The 22500-nt window shown below is 43.8% G+C and overlaps 1 protein-coding gene across 1 annotated transcript in view; it reads right to left on the bottom strand.

The window, feature by feature from the left end:
- The window catches only part of LOC125298764 (neurexin-3b-like), a 243341-nt gene extending 221332 nt beyond the window's left edge, over positions 1-22009 (bottom strand). The window contains 5 exon segments of the mRNA XM_048249611.1: positions 4970-4981; positions 5953-5982; positions 6490-6510; positions 17312-18463; positions 21808-22009. Of these exon segments, the coding sequence (XP_048105568.1) occupies positions 4970-4981; positions 5953-5982; positions 6490-6510; positions 17312-18020 (772 nt within the window). The 5' untranslated portion in view covers positions 18021-18463; positions 21808-22009.
- Between the last annotated feature and the right edge of the window lie 491 nt (positions 22010-22500).

Below are 22500 nucleotides of genomic sequence, written 5' to 3'. Positions count from 1 at the left end.
GAGGGAGGGAGGGAGGGAGAGAAGGAAAGAATGAAAGAGAAAATGAGAATGATGGAGCAGAAGAGAGTCAGGTGGAGAGAGGGAGAGAGAGCGGTGGAGAAGAGAGCAGGCGAGGAGAGGAGAGGAAATCAATAACCAGCATGATCCCTGCACTGTACAGACATCTTGTGAACAGCCACACAATTGTGGGAAAAACATGAGAAACATGGAGAGAGAGAGAGAGAGAGTGAGAGAGAGAGAGAGAGAGAGAGAGAGAGAGAGATAGTGGCTGTCCTCTGATGTTTGTTTACATTGCACAGTGTGGCCTAAGTGCTGCGCGCCTGTTCGCCGACATGATGAAACACACACAGTGCAAACCCAGGCCAATAGACACAGCTGGGGCTCCGAGCAGCATCTCCAACTACCTTCTGTAAGGGCCTCGCTAATTATAGCCATGCCGCGCCGCAGCACATCAAAATGCTAGCTCATGCTAGCCATAACCAGACTCATACCCCCACACAGCACAACATCATTCAGATACAACACCATTACTATGTATGGGCAGGGGATGTACTGTAAGCTACAGATAATATACTTCCTCTTTATACTTCGCTACTCTACTATATAATATTATACCGTGCATTATATAACACAAATGTGCATTTTGTACCATTTTATGACATATTTATTAGCAACCCAGAATACAAGTACAAGTGCTTTCTAATTTAGCGCCTCAAGCAGCTAAGAAAAACTGCCAGAAACGGAGGGCATTTGAAAATAGTGTTTTAAATATTACAGTGTGACCCCATACATTTTTAAAGGTTGTAAACAATATGTTGTGATGTCGTAAGGCAGGGCACTAAGCCAACGGTGATGCAGACTGCTGCTTAAACCGGTATCCGTCATCATCACAGCACAACAGCCCCTCAGCCCCAAACACAGAGATGTGCAGCTATGCACTGGCCCTTACGCAACAGCTGATGCACGCATACACACACGCCACGGAGAAGGAGGGAGGGAGGGAGAGAGAGAGAGAGAGAGAGAGAGAGAGAGAGGGAGGGAGGAGGGGGGTGTGGTTCACTCTAATGAACTCTGAGGTCAAAAGCCAACGGAATGGGGAAGAAAAAAAGAAAAAGGGATGAACATCACTAAGATGCAGGCGAGAGAGAGAGGGGACCTGGCGGCCCGGAGATCTCTGATGGACTCAGGGCTCCATTAAGTTCTGCATCTGGTGGGGGGAGGGGGGTGGAGATGGAGATGACAGATGAATGGAGAGAAAGATGGGGGGAGAGGAGAGGAGAGGGGGAAGTGTTCAGTGGTTTTCTCATAAAAGGGTATTTTCTCCCTGAGCAGGCAGACAGTGAGGCTGACCTCAAATGATGATGTGGTCCTGCCGGGGGGTAGGGGTGTGGGTACGGGTGGGGCTCACTTGTATGTATAGAGTGCTCTGCCAGACAGTCAAGAACATCAGACAGGAAGCAAGAGAGAGAGAGAGAGAGAGAGAGAGATGGTGTAGCATTTTTGATAGTGGAGACAGCTTGATCTAAGGAATGATAGTTAGGTTATGTGTGTGTGTGTGTGCGTCGTCGTGCGATGCTAAGTGCAAAGGCGTGCGCGCAAGGCAAGGCGTGAAGAAGCAGGGGTGTTGGATGGCAGTAGATGATACAGCTAGAGATTCTGCAGCATGGCTGAACTCACCCTGACCCGGACCCTGAATCCTAATCATCCCCACAGCAACAGTGATCTTTCCTGTCATCTCCATCAACGCTCTCCTCTCCTCACTCTCCATTCCCTCCTCACCCTCACCACTTCTCTATCCCTCCATCCCTTCGTCATCCCTCCATCCCCCCTCCTCCTCTCATACAATCTCTCCCTATCTCAAACAGTCCCATATTCTCTAACACACTCTGGTATCAATACATCCCACTCTCCTCCTCCTGCATGGCTGCAGCTCTACATACACAATCTGGGGCATCAGAATCTGTCATTTATAGACCCTTTCAAGAGAGTTCCATTATCAGCATCATAGTTGGCCCCACAAGGCTTCCGTTTTAACATTCCATATGTTATCTTAATGCAGAGGAAGTAGATTGGGAACCAAATAGAATGTTCAAGCATTGTTTTTATTGTTGAAAGGGTCTATATGGAATAGTCCTTAAGGCAGCCGTGGCCCACTGGTTAGCACTCCGGACCTGTAACCGGAGGGTTGCCAGTTCGATCCCCGACCAGTGGGAACGGCTGACGGCACTGCGCCGGGATTAGTGTTTGCTTCACCTCACTTGTGTGTTCACTGTGTGCTGAGTGTGTTTCACTAATTCACGGATTGGGATAAATACAGAGACCAAATTTCCCTCACAAGATCAAAAGAGTATATATATATATACTTATACAACAATTGGGTTCTATGGAACTATTTATTTGTTTCTGATTGGCCGAGAGACGTTCCATGAGTTGGAATATCAAACGTGGCTACGGCCGAACAACACCCGTGGGAATATCCATGACCAACCCCACTCTCACTCGTGCTATATTGCTTAATTATACTTAAGTGCTACACATTCTGGGCACAAGTGTGAAAGCAGAATGCATCCTTCTGCCTAAAGAGCAGAAGAATGTCTCCTCTCTGACCCTATTAGACTGCCTCTGTCTTTCAGTATCCATTTGTCTCTCTCATTATCTCTTTCCTGCACTCTTTCTTTCTCTAGTCTCATATCCTCCCTTTCTCTCTCTCCCTCTATCTCTCTCTCTCTGACCTCCCTCCCACTTTCGCTGTCTCCGTCTGTCGGAGGGATTCGGCGCGGTCGGCCGTGACCTGATGGCCGATGGGAGCCAGCCCTGCCCAGGCAGCTGCGTTGTTGTCGAGCGCCGTGGTGCAGTCAGAGGCTGAGACCTCAGGGGTCACTGGGGCCCCTCTGCTGCAGGACCAGGGGTGTGCTCAGTAGGGACACGTCAGGGCACGTCTCTCTCTCTCTCTCTCTCTCTCTCTCTCTCTCTCAATCTCTCTCAATCTCTCTCTCTCTCCCGACAGGGGTAGGAACAGAGGAGAACACACATACACACACATACACAAACACACACACACACAAACACACACACCCATAGACACATACAGGCTGTTCTCTGCCCCAGACAAAGCCAGGGGATTGGGTTGAGAGGCAGAAACATGAATAACCCTTGTCCAATCATCTTTCAGGGATATGAGGGAGGGAGGGAAGAAAGAGAGATGGAGGGAGGGGGAAATGAGAGGAGAAAAGGAGAGCAAAAAAAACCCTACAAAGCCTGTCGGACATGAGGCATTTCATAACCATGGCGCAGCTACATTGACCTTTCCCCCTGCGGTGTGCGAGTGAGTGTGTGCGTGTGTGTGTGTGTGTGCGTGTGTGTTTGTCTGTGTGTGTATGTCTGTGTCTGAGTGTGAGTATGTCTGTGCGTGTATATGTTTGTTGTGAGTGTGGGTTTATGTGTGCCTTTGAGTGTGTCTGTGTATGTCTGTCTGTGTCTGCATATGCGTGTGTGTGTATGTCTGTGTGTGTGTGTGTGCGTGGTGTGTGTGTGTGTGTGTGTGTGTGTGTGCAGTGTTGAGAAGGGATCACCCAGAGATAAGATAAGCACATTGGCCCTGTCAGATTCCCCGGGGTGGAGGGGGTGCACCAAGCAGCAGAGGGGGTAGCAGAAGGAGGGCATGAGGGGGCAGGGTGGCATGAGGCATGAGCAGGGACACGGGCATCGGGTGCCAAGGTGCTTCTTATGCCCATTAGAGACGTGTGGCTGGCCTGGGCAGTGGTGACGCAGAGCACAGCCGCCCGGAGCACCATTACCACCCACCCTCCCTCTCTCCTTCACCCTGTCTCTTACCTTCTCTCCCTCTCTTTTTTTCCATCTCTCTTTCTCTCTCACTGTTCCATCCTCTCTCTCCATCTCTCCATCCTTCCTTCTCCACCTTCCTCTCTGCTGCCCCCACGTTCACACCGACCCAAGACAGCTGCCTGCCTGCCTGCCTGCCTGCCCTCAGGACTTCCCACGTCTGACATCTCTCTCTCTCTCACTCTCTCTTTCTGTTTCACTCGCTCTTTCTGTTTTTCTCTCCCTCTCTTTTGTCCTGGCAGCATCATGGCATGACGTCTTACACTCTCGCATCCACCTTCAAAAAAGGCACACGAGACACACACACACACACACACACACACACACACACACACACACTGTGGAGTCATATAGTCAATTACAGAGTGTCTGCGGGAGTAAAAAAATGACTGCATGGATAGAGCAGGATTGGGAGTCTAGAGGAATGAGTTGTTTTAATAGTGCGCTCCACTTCTCTCTCAAGGCCAACTCACTCTGGTTCCCCCACTGCTGACTGAATAATTCAGCGCTCCTGCAAACTTCATGTTTTTTCTCTCTTTCTCTCAGTGATGTAAAATAAAGCATCAGAAAGATGGAAAAAGAGGGGGGGAGAGAGAGAGAGAGAGAGAAGACCTTCATGCCATATATTCATCCATACAGTCACATTTTAAATTAAAATTTAAAATTAGGAAAATTAGTGGAAACTTTTTGAAACTGACGCAAATAAGTACAGCGTGCGTCATCTCCTCTCTTAAGCACATGTCATAACATATTGGCCAAAGCTGAAACAGCATCCGTACCACTTATGGCCAATATCACTTGTACACAGTATCACAACTTACACAAAAGGATATCTATAAGAGCATCTGAGGGGTTAATGTGTGAAACTCCACCCTCAATTAAACCTGGTTCTTTTGTGGCTAAACGTTCAGCAGGACCATCTTCACATTAACCCGAATGCATATTCACATACACTCAGTCAATTATTTTTACACTCTCTTCCTCTGTGTGGTCCTTAAATCAAACCACTGATGTACAGTATAGAACCACACACTTGATTTTCCCATCTTCACAAAACCCTTAGACATGAGCACCAAAAACAAATCAATAAAGAACGAGAGGAAGTGAAGAAAGCATGCTGCTGTACCTTTGTTTTTACCTACAGACAGGAAGAGGTGGGGATCCACAGGTGACAAACAGAAAGGGTAGACAGAGAGAGAGAGGTCCACCATTGGTGCATACAAGAGACAAGAGAGGGAAAGACAGAAAGATACAGGGGGTTAGACAGGTATATTGGTAAAGGCAGGAAGACTAAGACTGACAGAGAGAGAGAGACAGGGAGGGAGAGAAAGACAGGGCAACTAACAATGTTGTGGTGTTAGTCACAAGAGATAACAAGGCGATAACAAGACACAAAACACACACACACATACACAGAGGCGCACTGTGAAGTTCATGCAGCAACACGGCACCTCAGACTGGGGCGCACGGTCCAGGTCCCCTCACCTGACAGGACCGAGGCGAGCCCAGACGCACCGAGGTCCCCTTGGTGGACGGCTAACGAGCTCCTATTACTTGGGTGACTCGGCGCGGCAAGAGTCATGCTCGGAGTTTTCCACGCGGCACTGTTGGACGTCGGACGGGCTCCGAGATGTATTATTTAATGAGGTGCCGGGCTTCGGCAGCTCAAGCATGAAAGTGATCTAAGTAATACGCCGCACGAGTGGAGAGAGAGACGCTAACAACGCGCTCCTTCGTTTGAGAGGAACGGGAAGTAAAGATAGAGAAAAAGAGTGAGAGAAAAAGAAGGGGTGGGGGCGAAGTGGCACGCTCTATCTTTCACTCTATTGCTCTCTGTCTGTCTATTGTGTTTTGCAGAGGTCACCCTGGAATGGTTTCAACCATGCTTGTAAACAGGAAATGATGCGGTTAGAGGGGAGCACAGGAGCACGCAGCATGCTGTGTTAGGTTGGGCAATAACACTTTTTTTTGACAACAACAAAAACAGATAAACATGCAGCAGGATCATACACACACACGCGCACGCGCACAGCCGCACACACAACCAACACAGTAGATCAATGGACAAGCTCGAGAGTACAAGTCAAAAAACGTGAGAAGAAAGCATACCTTGCTGGGCCTTCACCATGTGTGCGAAGCCTTGAAGAATGGAGGGATGAAGAAAAAGAGTAGGAGAGAGAGAGAGAGAGAGAAAGAGAAGCATAAAGGAATTCAGCAGAGCAAACACCAGCACCAATACAACTGTAGTATTGCAAGCTCTCATGCTTTGCCACAAGAAAGGCAAGAACATGGCAGCCACACTCTGGTCAAAGCTTTCCAAAATGTCCAGAACAGCTTTCAGCTAAAGATAAGTCCAGCAATTAAAAGAGGAAGTCCCTGTTCTTCTACTATAAACATTCTACAAAAGCTGTAACTTACTGTACTTTAGCTGTAACATTAACATACAGTTTACACTATCAATGCATTGGCAAATGTATATATTACATTATATAGTATACAATACATACATAGTATATAATTTTGATACAAATATTGTCTCAATAGCTGCTGATATATGCCGTTCTGGTTAAAACAGATAGGTTTGTCTGCACTTGTCCCTCGTGCTGCTACTTTATTCCTGTGTCCTATTTACAACTCAGAACTCACCTGGGCTTCGATTTGCCACAGCTACGGAGATAGCAAAAAAAGAAAGGAGAGATTTGCAGCATTAGAGACACTCTGCTTTAGTTTGCATGGGAGCTATCATGCAAACAGTAACTTACTATCAAGTGGTCTGTCATGCAAGGGACAAAAGATTGTCCCTGTGCATGCCTGTTCAAAAATAGAAATAAAATTAAAATGAAAAAATACAAAACCTGTGGAGAGAAGGGGAAAATCAACATACATCTGTCCCATCATTTCAGGGAATCAGATTGACATTGGTATCAAACAACACCAGTACATTATGAATATTACTGCAGGCATTCTGGAATATTCCGTGCCAGGTGTGCCACAGTGCGCCCCACATACCCAATAAAAAGGGCATAAATCCCAGCAGGCCGCAGGGTCAGCTCCTCACCATGGAGGCACAGGATTTATGAGGTTGTGAGGTTTGTGGATCTCTGGACCCTACCAAAACCTACCAGAATTATTCTCGCTGCTGACCCACAGAGATATATGTAGACGCACACTCATACACACAGGACACAGAGCTCACACATACTGTATACAATATGTGTAAGCACACTCACATACAGTACATACACCAAGAATCACACAGGAATACACACACACACACACACACAGTGTGGTAATAGTACTGTTAACAGCTGGTTAACCACTGACTCATTAAATGCACACTGAAGACTCCCAGGGGAAACCATGTCACCATATGTCAGGGGGGGGGATTCCACAAAGTCCCTCTTATGGCCTCAAGATGGGACTGGACTGCAACAACCCAGTAGGCTAGAAGTAAGCTAGAAGTAGGCTACAACATCTGAATGGGTTTTAATAGCTTCTTAGATGCAACAGCGAAATGAAAAAGCTGAAAAACGCTATCCTTCTGTTGTATGCCGATGGCATTGGGTTAAATGACTGCAGACTGCATATCCAAAGGGTTTTGCATCTGCTGGCACATGAGATGAGTTAAGCTTCTCTGAGCAGACATCATCAGAGATCTTAAAAGGAACATGCTATCCTGGATGGACACTGATTTCTTTAATCAGCGCCGGGCAGCAACAAGTAGCCGTGGAAAATCAAAAAAAGGATCTTAATAATCCATGCAGATGGCATAAGATGTTCAAAGTGCTTCTTAATGAGCGATATCAGATATTAATTTGACGATTAATTAGCTTCCGGGTTTGATCGCTGTCTCTGCAGCGACCAGGGCACACTGTGCATCTAGCAGGCCTACTTGTGCCAAAATGGATATGAAATAAGACAGGACTTGCTGCTAACTTCATTTGTCTCCCAGCACCCCCGACCACGTCTCAAAATCAGTGAAAAAAGCACTGGATATTGTCAAGACAAGTGAGAGAGAGGAGATGATGGAGTCCAGATTTGGTTGGGCACAGAATGAGGCCACGGAAAAATCTCCCACAGCTGTGGCTCACAACGGCTAACTGAACAAACAATATGGCAATTGTCTTTGAGTAGACACAAATCCCTGGTTGAGATGAACAAGGGCCATGACAACCTGTAACGACACGGCTGTTCACCAGAGATACTATGTTGTGAACTTCCTTACTCACATCCAGAAGCAAAGCTGTAAGTCCGCTTGGGGGAAGGATAGCGAAGTGCTGTGTTCTAACACGCAGATAAAGCTTGTGTTTCACGTGACAGGTAGATGAAGCAGCTCTATAGTATCTCCCCCATGACATGTTGCCCTGGTCTAATCCTCTCGTCTATTTCCCAGCATAGGACTAAATTCCAAACATCGTTTTCAGCTCGGGGCTGATACACAAATGCCCACTTCGCCTGTATCCGTCCAGTCATTTTTTCTTCTTTTTTTTCATCGACCTACTTTCATAGTAAGATTATTGTAACTCGTTTTTTTTTTTTTTGTGCATATTTATTAATCCCACAGCTAAGCTTCTGGGAACCCTTTTTGACATTTGTTTAACAGCTAGCTCGCCCCCTACGTTAATTACCTGCATTTTCAACCATAATTACCAAGTGATCTTTCAGAATGTTCATTGAACTGTGGACTTACCACCAGAATGGCTTCAGAGAGTAGGCTAGTGCTCACTACCAAGGTCTAAAATCAATAAACCACACTAATTATGGAGACAGGGAGTCATTTTCACTGGATGGTTGTAAATAATTACAAATATTTTGATATTAATCCAAAAAACAACTCCAGGTTGATTACTTGTCATGAATATGGAAGCATACCCAAATGTACGTCAAATCAGTCAGACAATTACAGAAATCGGCCAAAAATATATTGAAGTGTGTCTCACATCCTTCATACTATTAATAATAACTATATGCTGTTCATTTTAAATCTCTTTTCCTTAGCATCTGATCAAACAGCATGCATACTTCAATAACAAGCCTGTCTGATGGGCTTTGACAGCAATTGGTGATTGATTGCAGGCTTTCATCATGGCTCCACTTGTCACTGATACTTCCTGATCTCCACACACAGTAGAGCAAGGCAGATTAAACAGCTGTTACGTGAGTGAGCGCTTATTGTTTTTAATCTGCCTTGCGCCACGGGTTTAAGGAAGCTTTGTGACCTGGGACCATGCTCCAGTTCAACCCCACAACACTAGCTGCTGCTTTCTCCTGCAGCAGATCCACCACGCCAGTGTCAGGATCACACTTGTTCCACCACTGGCCAGCTGTTAAAGGAGAATTCCGGTGTGATATTGACCTAAAGTGTGTTGAAACATGATACCGAGTGTGAACGTATGTCTCATAGCTCATCTCGGCTTGTCCCCTGCACTTAGAAATAAACAAGTATGATAAGGGATCAGATTCCAAAAATAATTCTGTGGAAATGCATGAATTCCGGTTGCTCCCAGTAGCAGCAACTGGAATCCATGCATTTCCACTGAATTATTTTTGGAATCTGGTCCCTTATGATACCTGTTCATTCGTACACGTCGCTCGACTTATCGTGACTAAATTCAAGATGGCGGTGAACGGTAAACTTCATGAAGGTACTGTCTGTATAAATCTTCTTTTGCCCGGACACTTCCTCTTTTTGAAACCTAAAAATGTGTCCGGGCGGAATTTCAAAGTCGTCCGGGATTTTGTTTATTTTAGCCTCAAACGTGTTTACAGCGAATTTGCATTGCTCTCTCTTTTTTTTATTCATGTTTCATTCATGGATAGCCTATATATCTATGTCTTTCATTCACATACTAGTCACGCCCTCCCCCTACAGTTCGCTTTGCATTGAGTGGAAAGTGTAGGGTGTTGAGCCTGACCTTAGCTACCGTCATTGGTCGATTGTAATCTCAAACATTTAATTGGTCAGTCAGTCACCTCAATAGCGCAAACTTCCTTGTTTAGTGTAAGTTCACTGACGAATTAAAACGTAAATTTCCATGTTTTTGTCTCGGTCGATATCAACGTGAAGCTGAGTGCCTGACCTGCAAAGCAGGCACTTATAGAGGGAGAGCAGATAGCTAACAAACGTTCAGAAAAAATCCTGTTGGCAAATTTGAGGAAAAGTCGGTAAAGGGGCTATTTCATTCAATTTGAGGGTGCTGAATTCAAATATTCAAATAAGTTCAATTTTGAGTTTTAAGCTTGCTAATTAGCATAATTAGCATAATTCACATACTTTTTGGTTTTGCCATCAGATATCATAGGAATTGCAAAAAATAAGGCATTAATATACTCTTTATGTATCAGATATGTTGTAGGACAGGACAGGAATTACCCCCAATGACCCTCAAGTAGCAAATGAAAATAAGCTAAAATTAAATATAAATTGAAATAATAGTTAAAATTCAGTTTGACGTTTAGAAGCAAAATAGATTCCTTGATAATAAATTGGTAGAATAGTAGGTGACTGCTCATTTTTCTGTAGAAAGTACTTTGTCACTAACTATTATGAACAGTTGTCAGTCTTTACAGAGGATTTACACTGTATTTTTTTTTACTGTAAAGGCGACTTGCCTAGTTAAAACATCTCACTGGTGCTCTTTCCTATCATTCAAATTCCAGCCATGCAAAAAAAATGGAAGAGTGTGCATGTTTGAGGGTTGCTGAAGAGTGCTATGGAGATTGCATTATTATCAAAAAATTTAGACAAGATTTCTTTTATAGTGCAACAAAATAAAAAAACATTCTCCAGTGCATCATTACTGCATATGATGCTGAAAGGGAAGTGGACCTAGGACAAATCCTCAGCTAACTGATTAATGTCCCTGTACTGTAGCTATTTGTGAAGTGGAAATAAGTCTATCCTCAGTCAAGTGCTGTCTATAGCAATGTGGAATGTCCAGTAGTGATCACTGCAAAAACTGCTCATTCATCACTGATAATAGATGCTCAAGATCTCAAGATCTAGTTATGTCTTTAGGACACCCATCTGACTGCAGCACATTTAAGAAGTATGCAGGAGAGTTTGTAAGAAACTTTTGTATTGTTATTTGGTATTTGTTATGTGGTAACAAATGATGTTGACTATCAAAGAAATAGACCTAATGTAGGAATGCACACAGATATTGCAACAGATACGCTCAGGCCAATCCAAACTTTTCTCATCTGTTGTTCCTCGTTGGTGGAACACACTGCCAGTTCCTACAAGGGCAGGGTCATCACTCTCCATTTTCAAAAAACTCCTGAAGACCCAGCTCTTTAGAGAACATCTCCTCTCATAGCACCACTTACAACAAGTCTTGCTGATCCTAGCACTTACCACCCGTCTTGAATTGACACTGAACTGTTTAAAAACAGCACTCACTGATTCACTTATTCTTACTGTACTCTACCGTTTTTAAATTGTCCTAAAATTGTTGAAAGAATTGCTTAACTTAACTGTTACCATGTTGTTAGTCGCTTTGGTTAAAAATGTGTCAGCCAAATGTAATGTAATGTAATGTAATAATGGTGTAGGCCTATCTGGGACTAGGGTAGCCTACATCAGATGGCCTAAAGATTAGGCTCTTCTGCATAGCATTAAGTGATTTGCATGCAAGCCATGCAGTAATTTGAACACTGACCTTGATCTAGCCTACTTTGGCTATTTAAAGGTAATTTATTGCCAAAACATCACACAATATAAATGAGCTATAACAAACAACAAATGACTTAATCACACACAAACTACTATTTTACTGACTACTAAAATAATAATTATGTAGGAAGTTTAGAAGTTTAAAACCCAGAATTGACCAAAAGTGCACCAAATTCAACACAAATGACTCAATACACTTGGAGGAGGCCTGCGTCCTTTCTTTTCCAGATATTTTAGGATTTGGATATTGTTTCAGTATCGAGTATCAAGATATTTATGGCAGGTATTTTATCATAATTTTGTCATAATTTTGGCATTTTTGTGACAACACTATGCCAGAGCCACTCTGTTTTCTAGATGTCGAGGATCGGAGGCTCTACCACCAACAAGTGATGCTGCTCAATGGCATATTAGAAGAGCACATTATCAATACAACACTCTAGTATGGAGGCAAGCACACATACCAAATCCAGTGTTACTAGAAGTAAAATGTTTTTTACTTGTTAGTTGTTGCTGACGGTAGATGCAGTTCTGCATTAGGCTTATTCCCGCTATCTAAGTTCATATGTACTGTAGGATGTATTCTAAGTTGAAGGTTATCTGTGCAATTTGTTATTGTAATGAAATGCATCCACCACGAGAGACTCACTATGTTAGCAATAAAAATATGGTTGCGTTTTGATTAGAATTTCGAGTTTATTACATGTTAACTGTAATAATGTTGCCATTAAATATGTTAATAAACTATAGTATGGCTTCTTTAATGCTCAAACATGTATTTAGAGAACACTTTTATTTGGTTTTAGTGATTACTTTTGAAATCAACCAAATTTAGGGAAAAATAAGCAAAAAGTATCGCTATTTTATGTTAAAATGCTGATTATGCGGCTTAGAACTCAGAATTGAGCTTGGTAAACAAAATATTCAGAATCAGCACCCTCAAATTAGGTAAGAAGGGTGGTTTACCAACTTTTCCTCAAATTTGCCGTCAGAAGTTCTCTTCTGTGAAACTGCTCTCCCTCTATTACATGTCGGTCGCAAATAAAGGTGCCAACGATCGACCTACAGGTAGGCTACACAATATTCAGCAAAGCATCGAACGGCAGCGAGGGGTGAGAGCTCATCAGCTAAAGTGACAGAGTTCGACCTTAACATTACGTCTCCAAAAACATTTTGATGGCACATCAACTCATAACCATAGACTGTAAAAAATATAACATGACGAACACTTCTGTCATTGTCTGAGCGGCCTTCTCTGGACGATTGCCGACCTAGCAACTTATAGCTTTGGGTAGGAAACTGCACTTTGGTTATCCCTTTAAACTGCCTTTAAGGGATAGCCTGCACACTGACAACAGCAGATGTCAATAATCCTCTATCTAGGCTACTGTAGCCTATATGCAGGTGAATTTAATATGTTGGCATAACATAAGGGATAGATGTAGGCCTATTTCTTTACAAAAAAAATATCTATTTATAATGGATTGAAAAGAGGTAGGCCTAATAATAGACCAGACATGATTGAATAGATATAAGAAAATAGACAACATATCAGTCCCCATCAACACAACTGTTTTCACAGGTCAGGATTATTAAGCTCTAAAACAGATTGTTCAAAATTATAGAGCTAGGCTACTGTAAAAGATTCAGTTTGTATTTTCAGATCAACACCTTGGATCAAATTTAGAGATATGCAACATTAAAGATGGGTTGCCATCCAAATATATCTTGCGCGATTGAAAACTTTCAAGTGTTCAAAACAGTCTTTTGAGGCAGTGTTTTTCTGTTAGCGTTGGGCCGGCCAATCAAGGTCATTATCATATCATTATATATCTACAGTATACGTAAATCATTATTAATTCTCCCCATGTGTGCATGCAGCCTACGCATGGTTTGAGTGTGTGTGTGAGGGAGAGAGCACAAGCTGGTAAACTGTTGCTAAATTTAGGCTACAATGACGCTAAGCATTGAAAAACAGATGCTAATTATGTAGGCAACATTCTCTAACAGCGATCAACTTGTCATGTTTTCTGTCAAACAAGTTGTGAATTTGTTGTAACATTAAAACAGGGGACGACTTACTCTGCGCTCAAAGTGATGTGATGAGCTCCAGCGGTTTCCACTGTACAACGAAACACTCTGAAGAATCATGTGAATGATTTTCATTGGTTGTTGCGTTCAATCTTACCCAGCTACAGAGGTGCTATTTTCTGATTGGCTATTATGGCCCCTTTCTTTTTTTCCTTTTTTATTTTTATTGGCTGGTAAGTGACAGGCTCGAGTCATGACTAAAGCAGGCACGGAGATGCGCTCATGAATGCCGTTTCCAGCGAGAGCAGCGCTAGAATTTTACTGGGACACTGGAGACTTTTACTAAGGCACGTGCCCCAGTGAATAAATTCTAGTGACGCCCCTGGTTCACAGTCGGTATCATGTTTCAACACACTTTAGGTCAATATCACACCAGAATTCTCCTTTAAAGCGAAGCACTGAAGCTAAATGCTAAAAGCTAACATTGGAGCAGAAGCTAAAAGCTAACACCAAAGCTAACTCTGTGAACTGTGGAGGGAGAGAGGCCGTCTGCACCATCTGTATGCTCCTAGGGCCTTCGAAGGCTTGTTGCTTCAGATGGCCAGGCTGTCTCCATCACAAGCCTTCACAGGTCCGACAGATTGCTCACATCACTTTCTTATGAAAACACCCATTTAACTATGTATATGTGGGTTTTTTTTTAATTATATCTTTCTCATTTTTGCTGTTCCTCTGAGTGCCAATTAGCATTGTGTTGAAAAAAAAACCTTTTTATAATGAGCCAGCAGCAGCATACGGCAAGAGGCGGGAAACATACGCTGTTGCGTCTGCCACACTGGCTGTCCGTACTACAGGCGTTCAGGCCTTGTGGAGGAGAGGAGGATGGCTGTCAGTCTGAATTTAGAGCTGTTATTTGTCCCCCTGGTTTCATGGGCAAATTGGCCATTTCTCTTCTCATTATCCCCACTAATTACAGTATGCTCGTTCTCCTCCACAGCCGCAATCAACAATCAGCTGCAGTCACTCAGTCAGTTAATCCACTGGAGCAGCCCAGGTCTTAACCAGCAATGGGAATGATGGAGAGGGAGGCCTCCCTTACTACCACTGCCTACAGCCCAAGTGTAACAATGACTTTTAAGCTACTTTCTGTGAATGCTTACTCCCTTGTGGTTGTGTCCTTCAACTAAGAGCCTAACCCTACAGTCACACAGGCGACACAGGAGGGAAACAACTTCAGGTACTTGTCCCTGAGACTACGTTTACACGAAGCAGGGTATTCCTAAACAAATATCTGGCCATCTACGTTTGCAAATAAAACTGCATTTACATGAGACCGTTTTTTAAAAAAAATGTGTTTACACGAACCCGTGTACATACATGCTGTCATGAGCCAGCCAAACCACAGTGGCAGTCTAACGATAAGCTCAAGCTCACATTAACCAATCAGAATCCTGAAAAGTTGCCCGAGCCACCGGAAACGGAAGTGTACTCTCTTCTTCGGATAGCAGCGGTAAAGCAAGTTGTTGTCGATACAGTAGGCCTACACATTCTTTTGTGCTCCTCCTCATAAAAGAGGAGCTGAATTTGCAAATGCAAACAGACAAAAAGGGTCTGCACCAACATAAACGCGATGGCTATTCTGAGCGCATCCATGATCACCTCAGCCCCAAAATGTGAAGTTGCACGTGAGAACATGTAAATGTAAACATTGGTCACACATTTGGTGTACTTCTGTCGCATACTGTGACGTTGGCTGCCCAAAACTCCGTTTGCCACAGTTTACAACCCAACGCATAAACAAAGTTTTGGCTTTGGCCAGAGTTTTTTTTGGATAACCGTTTAACGGGGCGAATTCTCCGTTTGCGTCTAAATGAAAGGCTCAAACGTAGGGAAATGTCTTTGTTTATAAAAATACACATGCTCGTGTAAACGGGGTCTGAATGGGTGTTACTAGCTTGTAAACAAGGCTGTGCTTCAAGGGTAGTTGCTAATAGTGCCTACTTGTCACTAACTTCTTCAAAAAATAAGGGCACTAATCCATATTTCTTACTACTTTTATGCAGAAATACGGCCGTCTATGAGTTAGCTCCGCCATCTTGGATATTTTTTTCGAAATGAGTATCAAGCAATGCACTTCATGCTGTCTTCACTCATTTTGGCAGTTGCCATCACGTCACTGAGGATTTGCATAAAATGGACCTCTCATCTATTTTGGCTCCGCCTAGCTGGCGGCATAACGTTTACTTGTCTCTTGTCACTGTAAAATGTCAACTCTGATAGAAAAGGATTAGAGCCACACCTTTAATTGGCATTGCATGACCCTGGCATGTGGGTAGTGTGGTCTATATATACTTCCATCATGCCAGGGCATCTTTTGCTTATCTGTGCCTCCAACTAAGACGACACAGTGCCGGTAGTCGGCTTCGGATTTGAGTCACGAGGCACTCAATCCGGCTGGGTCATTTAGGCACACAGTCGCACTGAGGAGATGCTAGCCACTGGTCCCTGTCAACCCAGCATATCTCCTCATCACCGACCCAAAGAGTGAGTAAGCATGACAGAGAGACAGGGGCATGGAACATGCAGGAGCAGCTCAGGATGGGGAAAGACAGCTCCATGCCATTGGCCCCTTGGCCTTTCCCCTTTCTATCATGCAGCCCTGCATTTTAAAAATAACCACAAAATACAACAATGCTACAAATGCACCAAATACGCTTGGTACTTTCAGTCCAAATTCACTCTGAAAAGAACACAATACCCTGGGCAGTTGCCCCCAGAAAGTCCTGAAAAATATAATTTGGTAGTGTTCAGTGTGCAGTTTAATTTTAATCATTGAGTCATACCACACATACACAATGAGTCAGCAGAGGAAATAATTTAAAGTAGGTCTCGACACACCATCAACCCACCCAGCTAGAGAGGAAATACTCAGTGTTTCACTGTGAGGTCTACATTTTAATCAGATGTTTATAGGAGAAGCCATCTTGGCAGAGAAGCAGAGAGGTAAAACCTTAATTATTTGAATTCACCATGTACCTTCTGGATTCTTTACCGTGTGCAGGTGCTGAATTCTTTTTTGTAGAGAAAAACAAAACTGGCAGTTGTAACTTTATGTGTATATACTGTAGGATTGTCTTCTCACAGCTATGAAATCGTAAGATATAATGCCAGACAAGCACGAATGGCTTACCATCTGTGCATTTAAATACATCCATACACTCAGTGTATAAAGGATCTTCATCCTTTTAGCTCCAAAAAAAACCTACTGTCAGAAATGAGAGGGTGTCTTTTTTATCTTTTATCACTTTTGTCCGAGAAAGTGACACATCCGAGTCCCAAGGCGGCCACCTTTGTTGGCAGGCAGATCAGAGTAGACATCCACTGTGATCTGACACTGTGAGGTTACACACTGGGCATGTTACCAGCATGCATCCCAACATGACTGAGCAGTGCAGACGGACCTGTCACAGACTCACAGGCACTGCCTGTTCAATCCACATGACCACTGAGCAAAGGCAAAGCTATGTGTGGTTAACATCAGACACATTGAAACAACATGTTCACTATATGTTACAATAACAGCATACCTCAGAGTATTTAACTACATATTAATGGCCTTTTAATCTGTTTTAATGAAAAATGTTTTAATGAAAAAATAAAATGGAATATCATTGAAATTACAATCTGAGTCTGAGTGATGATGATTACAATGAGAAACAACAACACCAAAGTAAACAGATAAGAAACCCAGAGGCCACTTACGTTCATTGCAGTATCGACCAGCATATCCGGTTCTGGAGCAGTCGCAGTAGGGTTCTCCGTCGGCCATGGTGCAGCTGCCTCCGTTCTCACATGGGTTCTCTGTGCACAGGCCTTCCATCTCCAGCCGCACCTTGGCGCTGCCCAGACGCATGGGCACCTGGTTCCCATAGCTCAGGTCCGTAATAATCCCCTTGAACGGTGTCATCTCCTTGACGGCAGGCACGGTCAGCGCGGCAGGCCTGATGTCCTGCGGCACGCCGCCCACGTACAGGTCGCTGACGATCTTCATGAACTGCCGCTCGGGCCGCACCTCGTCGGCCTTACTCTCGCCGTCCAGTGCCAGGAGCGTGCGCAGGTTGTGGCGGCTGAGCGTGGCGAAGTGCCAGCGGCTGTCGTTGACCAGCTTGTCGGCGGTGATGGTGGTCTCGGCGCAGTCCACGCTGAAGCGCAGCTGCAGCCGCCCGTCGGCCACGTTCAGCAGCAGGAAGTCGCAGTAGCCGCCGTCGTCGAAGTAGAGCACGAGGCCCTCGGACGCTCGCGTCTTGAACTGGAAGCTCAGGTCACTGCGCGTACTCGCGTCCCAGCGCAGGTAGCGCGCCCACTGGCCCTCGGAGCCGGGGAACTCCAGTGCAGAGCCCAGGTCCAGCTCCAGGCCCACGAGAGCGCAGAGCAGCAGGACCGCGCCGTGAGGAAAGCAGAGTGGATTCATTGTACTTGTCAGAAAACTTGTCAGAAACTATGAACTCCCGACGTGCGAAGGAACACTTTACATTAAAAGGGGTTTGACTGTAAGGTAAAGTGCGTTCAGTGTATTCCCCTCATCTGTGATTGGCTATTGGAAGATGAATCCTTCAAATCAATTCCAGCGTGGAAAAACAGAAGCTTGTAAAGACGTTAAGACCATTCACATGGCTAGATTTCCTCCCAATAAAATCCAGACTCTAAGAGCAGGGATTGAGTTGTATTCCCTCTGGGGTGAATGGGATTGAGGAGAGCACGGCTTTGTCTCGGGGTGCTCGCTTGACGTTAGAGTGGCTTGTCAGATGACATTCCTTTGAGGCGACTCACTGGGTTAAAATGCACAGCCTCCATGTTGGATTTAGATCTGAAGTACTGCCCCATTGCATTCACCTTAGCCTCCAGAGGATGCAACTGCAACAAGGACAAAAGGGTGAAACTTTATTAGATATAGAGAAATATGTGCCGTCAATAACCATGCAAATTAAGCACAAATGAATAAATATAGACTGAGTGCTGAATGAACAATATTTTAAGCCTTGGGAAGTCCACTCTGAGAATTGCTGATCTATGTTGAAACACTATTAAAGCACACATTGATATTATTAGCACAACTACTGTCGAGGGACTACTTACTACCACCACTGTTTGTAAATGCTAAACCAAAACACTTTTGCATTTAATGGTCTAACATGCAAATAAGAAGGATATTTGTGGGCATTGTGGGCATCAATGATCTAACCATTCCATCGAACCGCTTCTAACCAGCTACATTTTGCTACATTATCCCATGTACATTATCCCATTTTATAGTTCTCTGGAGATGTCGGACTTGGATACACAAAAATTAAATTCTATAGCAAATGTATAAATCTATACCATTATAACTTCAATAAACTGAGCATTATGAAATCATGAGCTTGGAAGCTATTTAGCATTCAATCTCATATTTATTTTATGCCAGTGTGTTCCTTTCAATGTTTGCCTATCACTATAAGGCTGCCTTGATGATTCAGATGGAAACCTTATACCACGTTTGCATACTCCTCCACCCACACGCCTGCCTATGCGTTTGGTTTGCCAGTGAGTTCTCCCAGACAATGGCACAGCCAATACGGCCAGTTCCAACACGGTGGAACACAATAGCCCCCTGAACCACCTGCCCTGAATACTTAATACCACCTGGGCAGGGGAGCTGTTGTATTGGGTTCAGGTAACTGATACCCTGCCACTAGTGCATCGAGTGCATTTCTGACAACAACAAGCCTGCCCATGTTTTTATTTTATTTTGCTCTCTCTCTCAATCTCTCTCTCTCTCTCTCTCTCTCTCTCTCTCTCTCTCTCTCAATTTCTCTCTCTGTTACTCTCATTTTGTCTCTCTGTGGTTAGAGGGGCCCTTTCAGAAAAAAAAGAGAAGGTGAATGGAGCTGAAAGGAGCCAGCAATGACCCCAGCTGCTGGCTGAGGTACGAGGCAGGCAGGCAGGCCACGCTCTCCCCCTGACATGAGTTCCTGCTGGGCCTCCACCCCTGAATCCAATAAAACCAACGTCCTGAAACACAATACTATCTCCAGCTCCAAATGACAACCGGCATCAGTCCACTGGCAATCAACAGAGGGGTGGGGTGGGGTGGGGTGTGGTGGTGGGTAGGATTTATTACATGCATAAGACGGCCGCATCGGGTGACAACTAATAAGGAGCCAATCAACTGGACTGGAACGGACACACTGCCACTGGTCCTCCTATCAAGCATTAGCTAGACAAGAAAAGGACCAAACCACTCAACATTTCCACCTAATAAAATCCTCCTTATTAGGTCTTGAGGAGATATTTTAAATTATACACTCAAAAGCAAAGAAAGGCCCCAAGACCAGTGAGTTATTTTAACTGATCTTTTGGTCCTTAGATGTTTAACTTCTCCCCATTAAGCTTTGATGAAGGTCATGAGTATGTGAGTATTCTCTGTCTTTAGAGTTCTGTTTTTTGCATTGATCTCCAATACCTCAAGGAGTGTGAGGAAAGGCCACAGTTGTTATTTTGTCAAAAACAACAACCTGAAAATGGTTTACTGATGGATAGGAATGCTTGAGTGAATGCAATACAGAGTGAACACAGATGAAAATAAAACTGGAGAGGCCATTATTCACACCAAGGTGTGCGCCTTGTGAGCAGCCTTGTTGTTAGCCCAAGGAATAACAGCAGAGTGAGGCCCAGAGCAGGGTATAGCTGCTGCAGTAGCTGTATGTGGAGACTAGAGCCTCTACATCATGTCTGTCACACCAGCTGTGGGTCTGGCCATGTTTGCAGAACACTGCCTTAAGCCTGATGGGCTTAACACACAGTGCAGCACAGCACAGCACACAGAGCTAACACAACTGGTCATCTTCCAAAGGCACAGGGAGAGTTGAATTTGGAGAATTAAAAAATGGGGTCAGTTGTGGCTAGATTGGTGAAGAAAACGTAAGCCTAATTTTATTTGTTAGTGATGCTATTGTTGATTGTTATTATTTTGGTAATTAGTAGTGGGGGTCTTTTTAAGAACAAGGCATATCTCGAAAAAGGCAAAAAAAAATTGCTCCTTCACAAAATGTAGGCCATTTGAAATTCAAACAGAGGGAAATTTAAATAGGTTGGTCTAAATTATTCCACTGGTATTATTACGGTTGATTTATTGAAAGCGGCTTTTATCATGTGCAGATATCACCCACTCCAGAGCACATCCTGAGCCCTGCTGGCTCCTTCACCAGTGTTCGGGCTCAGTCAAATTCCACCGGGAGCGGATTTTTTTCCCTCATCGAAGAGGACAGTTGAATTTGACATCAAATCATGCCACGCATTGCTTGACATGCATTTGATCAGAGAATTACAACGAGGCTGAGGCTGTCTGTTTTACTCCTAAATGTTGACTTCTAAGCCATAAGCCCACAGCATATTAAAATATAAAGACCGACATTTTCAGAGCCAAAACAAAGATTTGAGGTCAAGTCAAATATAGACATTTTATGAAAACCTGGCACATTTGATTTAATGTAGTTATATGTAAATATACATTCTAAAACTACAACACTGACGTGTGTTCACAGACAGTTTAGCTTTACCCATGTGCAGCTCAGTGGAATCACAGATTCAGGACGCAAATCCTCAGTACTCATACATTTATATATTCGACGTTAGTATTTAAATGAACGAAATAATTAACACTCAAATTTACTAGGTTAATGGCCAGTTCGTTGTATTAATTTTTAACGAGACCTCTCTCTCACGCACGCACGCTGGCTGAGGAGAGAAGTCCTGTACGCTACGCATCCTCGGAATGTCCTCTACAATGATGTATTACTGTGAGATTCCAGATCCCGAAGCGAAAGTCCCCATTTCTGGCAGCTTTTGAAAGAGTTCTTCACTCCCCCGGTAAAATGTATGCATTTATTGTCATGAAACACCACATTAAAACTTCTTTACGTATCTCTGTTAACATTAAATATTTAGCAACATCGGAAACAAGAAACAAGGCTTGCCGTGTTTGGCAAGATGGACGGAGTATCATAAAGCTCGCTTTAAGCTCTAAGGATTAAAACAACCTTTTTTGCCTTGCAAACCCAAAATATGAGCATCTTTCTGTAAACACACAGAAGTGTGGTGCCAACCTTGACTACCTTGCGACACACTTGACCAAACTGCATTCATCGAAATAACAGTAGCAATCACACACATAATTGAAATTATCTTTAAACACAAAAATTGAAAGAAAACATGCCTACCAATTTTACGACATGGAAGATACAATAATGTTAATCCGACCTCTAAAATCCATACGACGAAAGCGAGAGAGATTGTTTGTAGATCCACCAGATGCAAGTTGGCGAGTGATGCTGGGGTGATGCGAAGGTTAGAGCCAGCGAGGCGGGCTGTTCAGCGGCGCTTCTGCAAGCCTGCGTGCGTTCCCGAACATCTCCAAGCGCACTTCGCTCCGCGCGACTGATGGCCTATCACCAGATTCTCACTCACGAGCTCCGCCGTTCCGCCCACTACTTAGTCCCAAACACGCCATTTAAAGGCATAGAGAGAGTAGACAAATTGGACTCCTACGGGCACTTCATCTTAATGTCATTGCCTCAAATCTCCCTTTATATCCCCCAAATAAACTGTCCCGAATCTCTTTTATGTACCACTAACGACAATATCAAAATGTTTCATGTTCGTGTGGTTTTAACCGTTTTCAATGATTTCCCTATTATATGACGTATATTATATATCAATGACTGTTATCTCTGGCTATATAATAACTGGTTGCAAATACAACAACCAAAGGAAAGGGGTAATAGTGGTCATGTCACAATACAATGGTCATTACAGAGTAGGCTTACTCCATAGTTTTATTGTGTAGCTGTATTACGCCATCTACACTTACTTTGGTTTAGGGGATGCTAAATCTACTCCGTGATGAGCCTCCT

This window comes from Alosa alosa, chromosome 8 (genome assembly GCF_017589495.1).
Source record: "Alosa alosa isolate M-15738 ecotype Scorff River chromosome 8, AALO_Geno_1.1, whole genome shotgun sequence".
Lineage (NCBI taxonomy): Eukaryota > Metazoa > Chordata > Actinopteri > Clupeiformes > Clupeidae > Alosa > Alosa alosa.
Note: the sequence above shows the minus strand (reverse complement) of the source record. Positions and strands in the feature narration are given on the sequence as shown.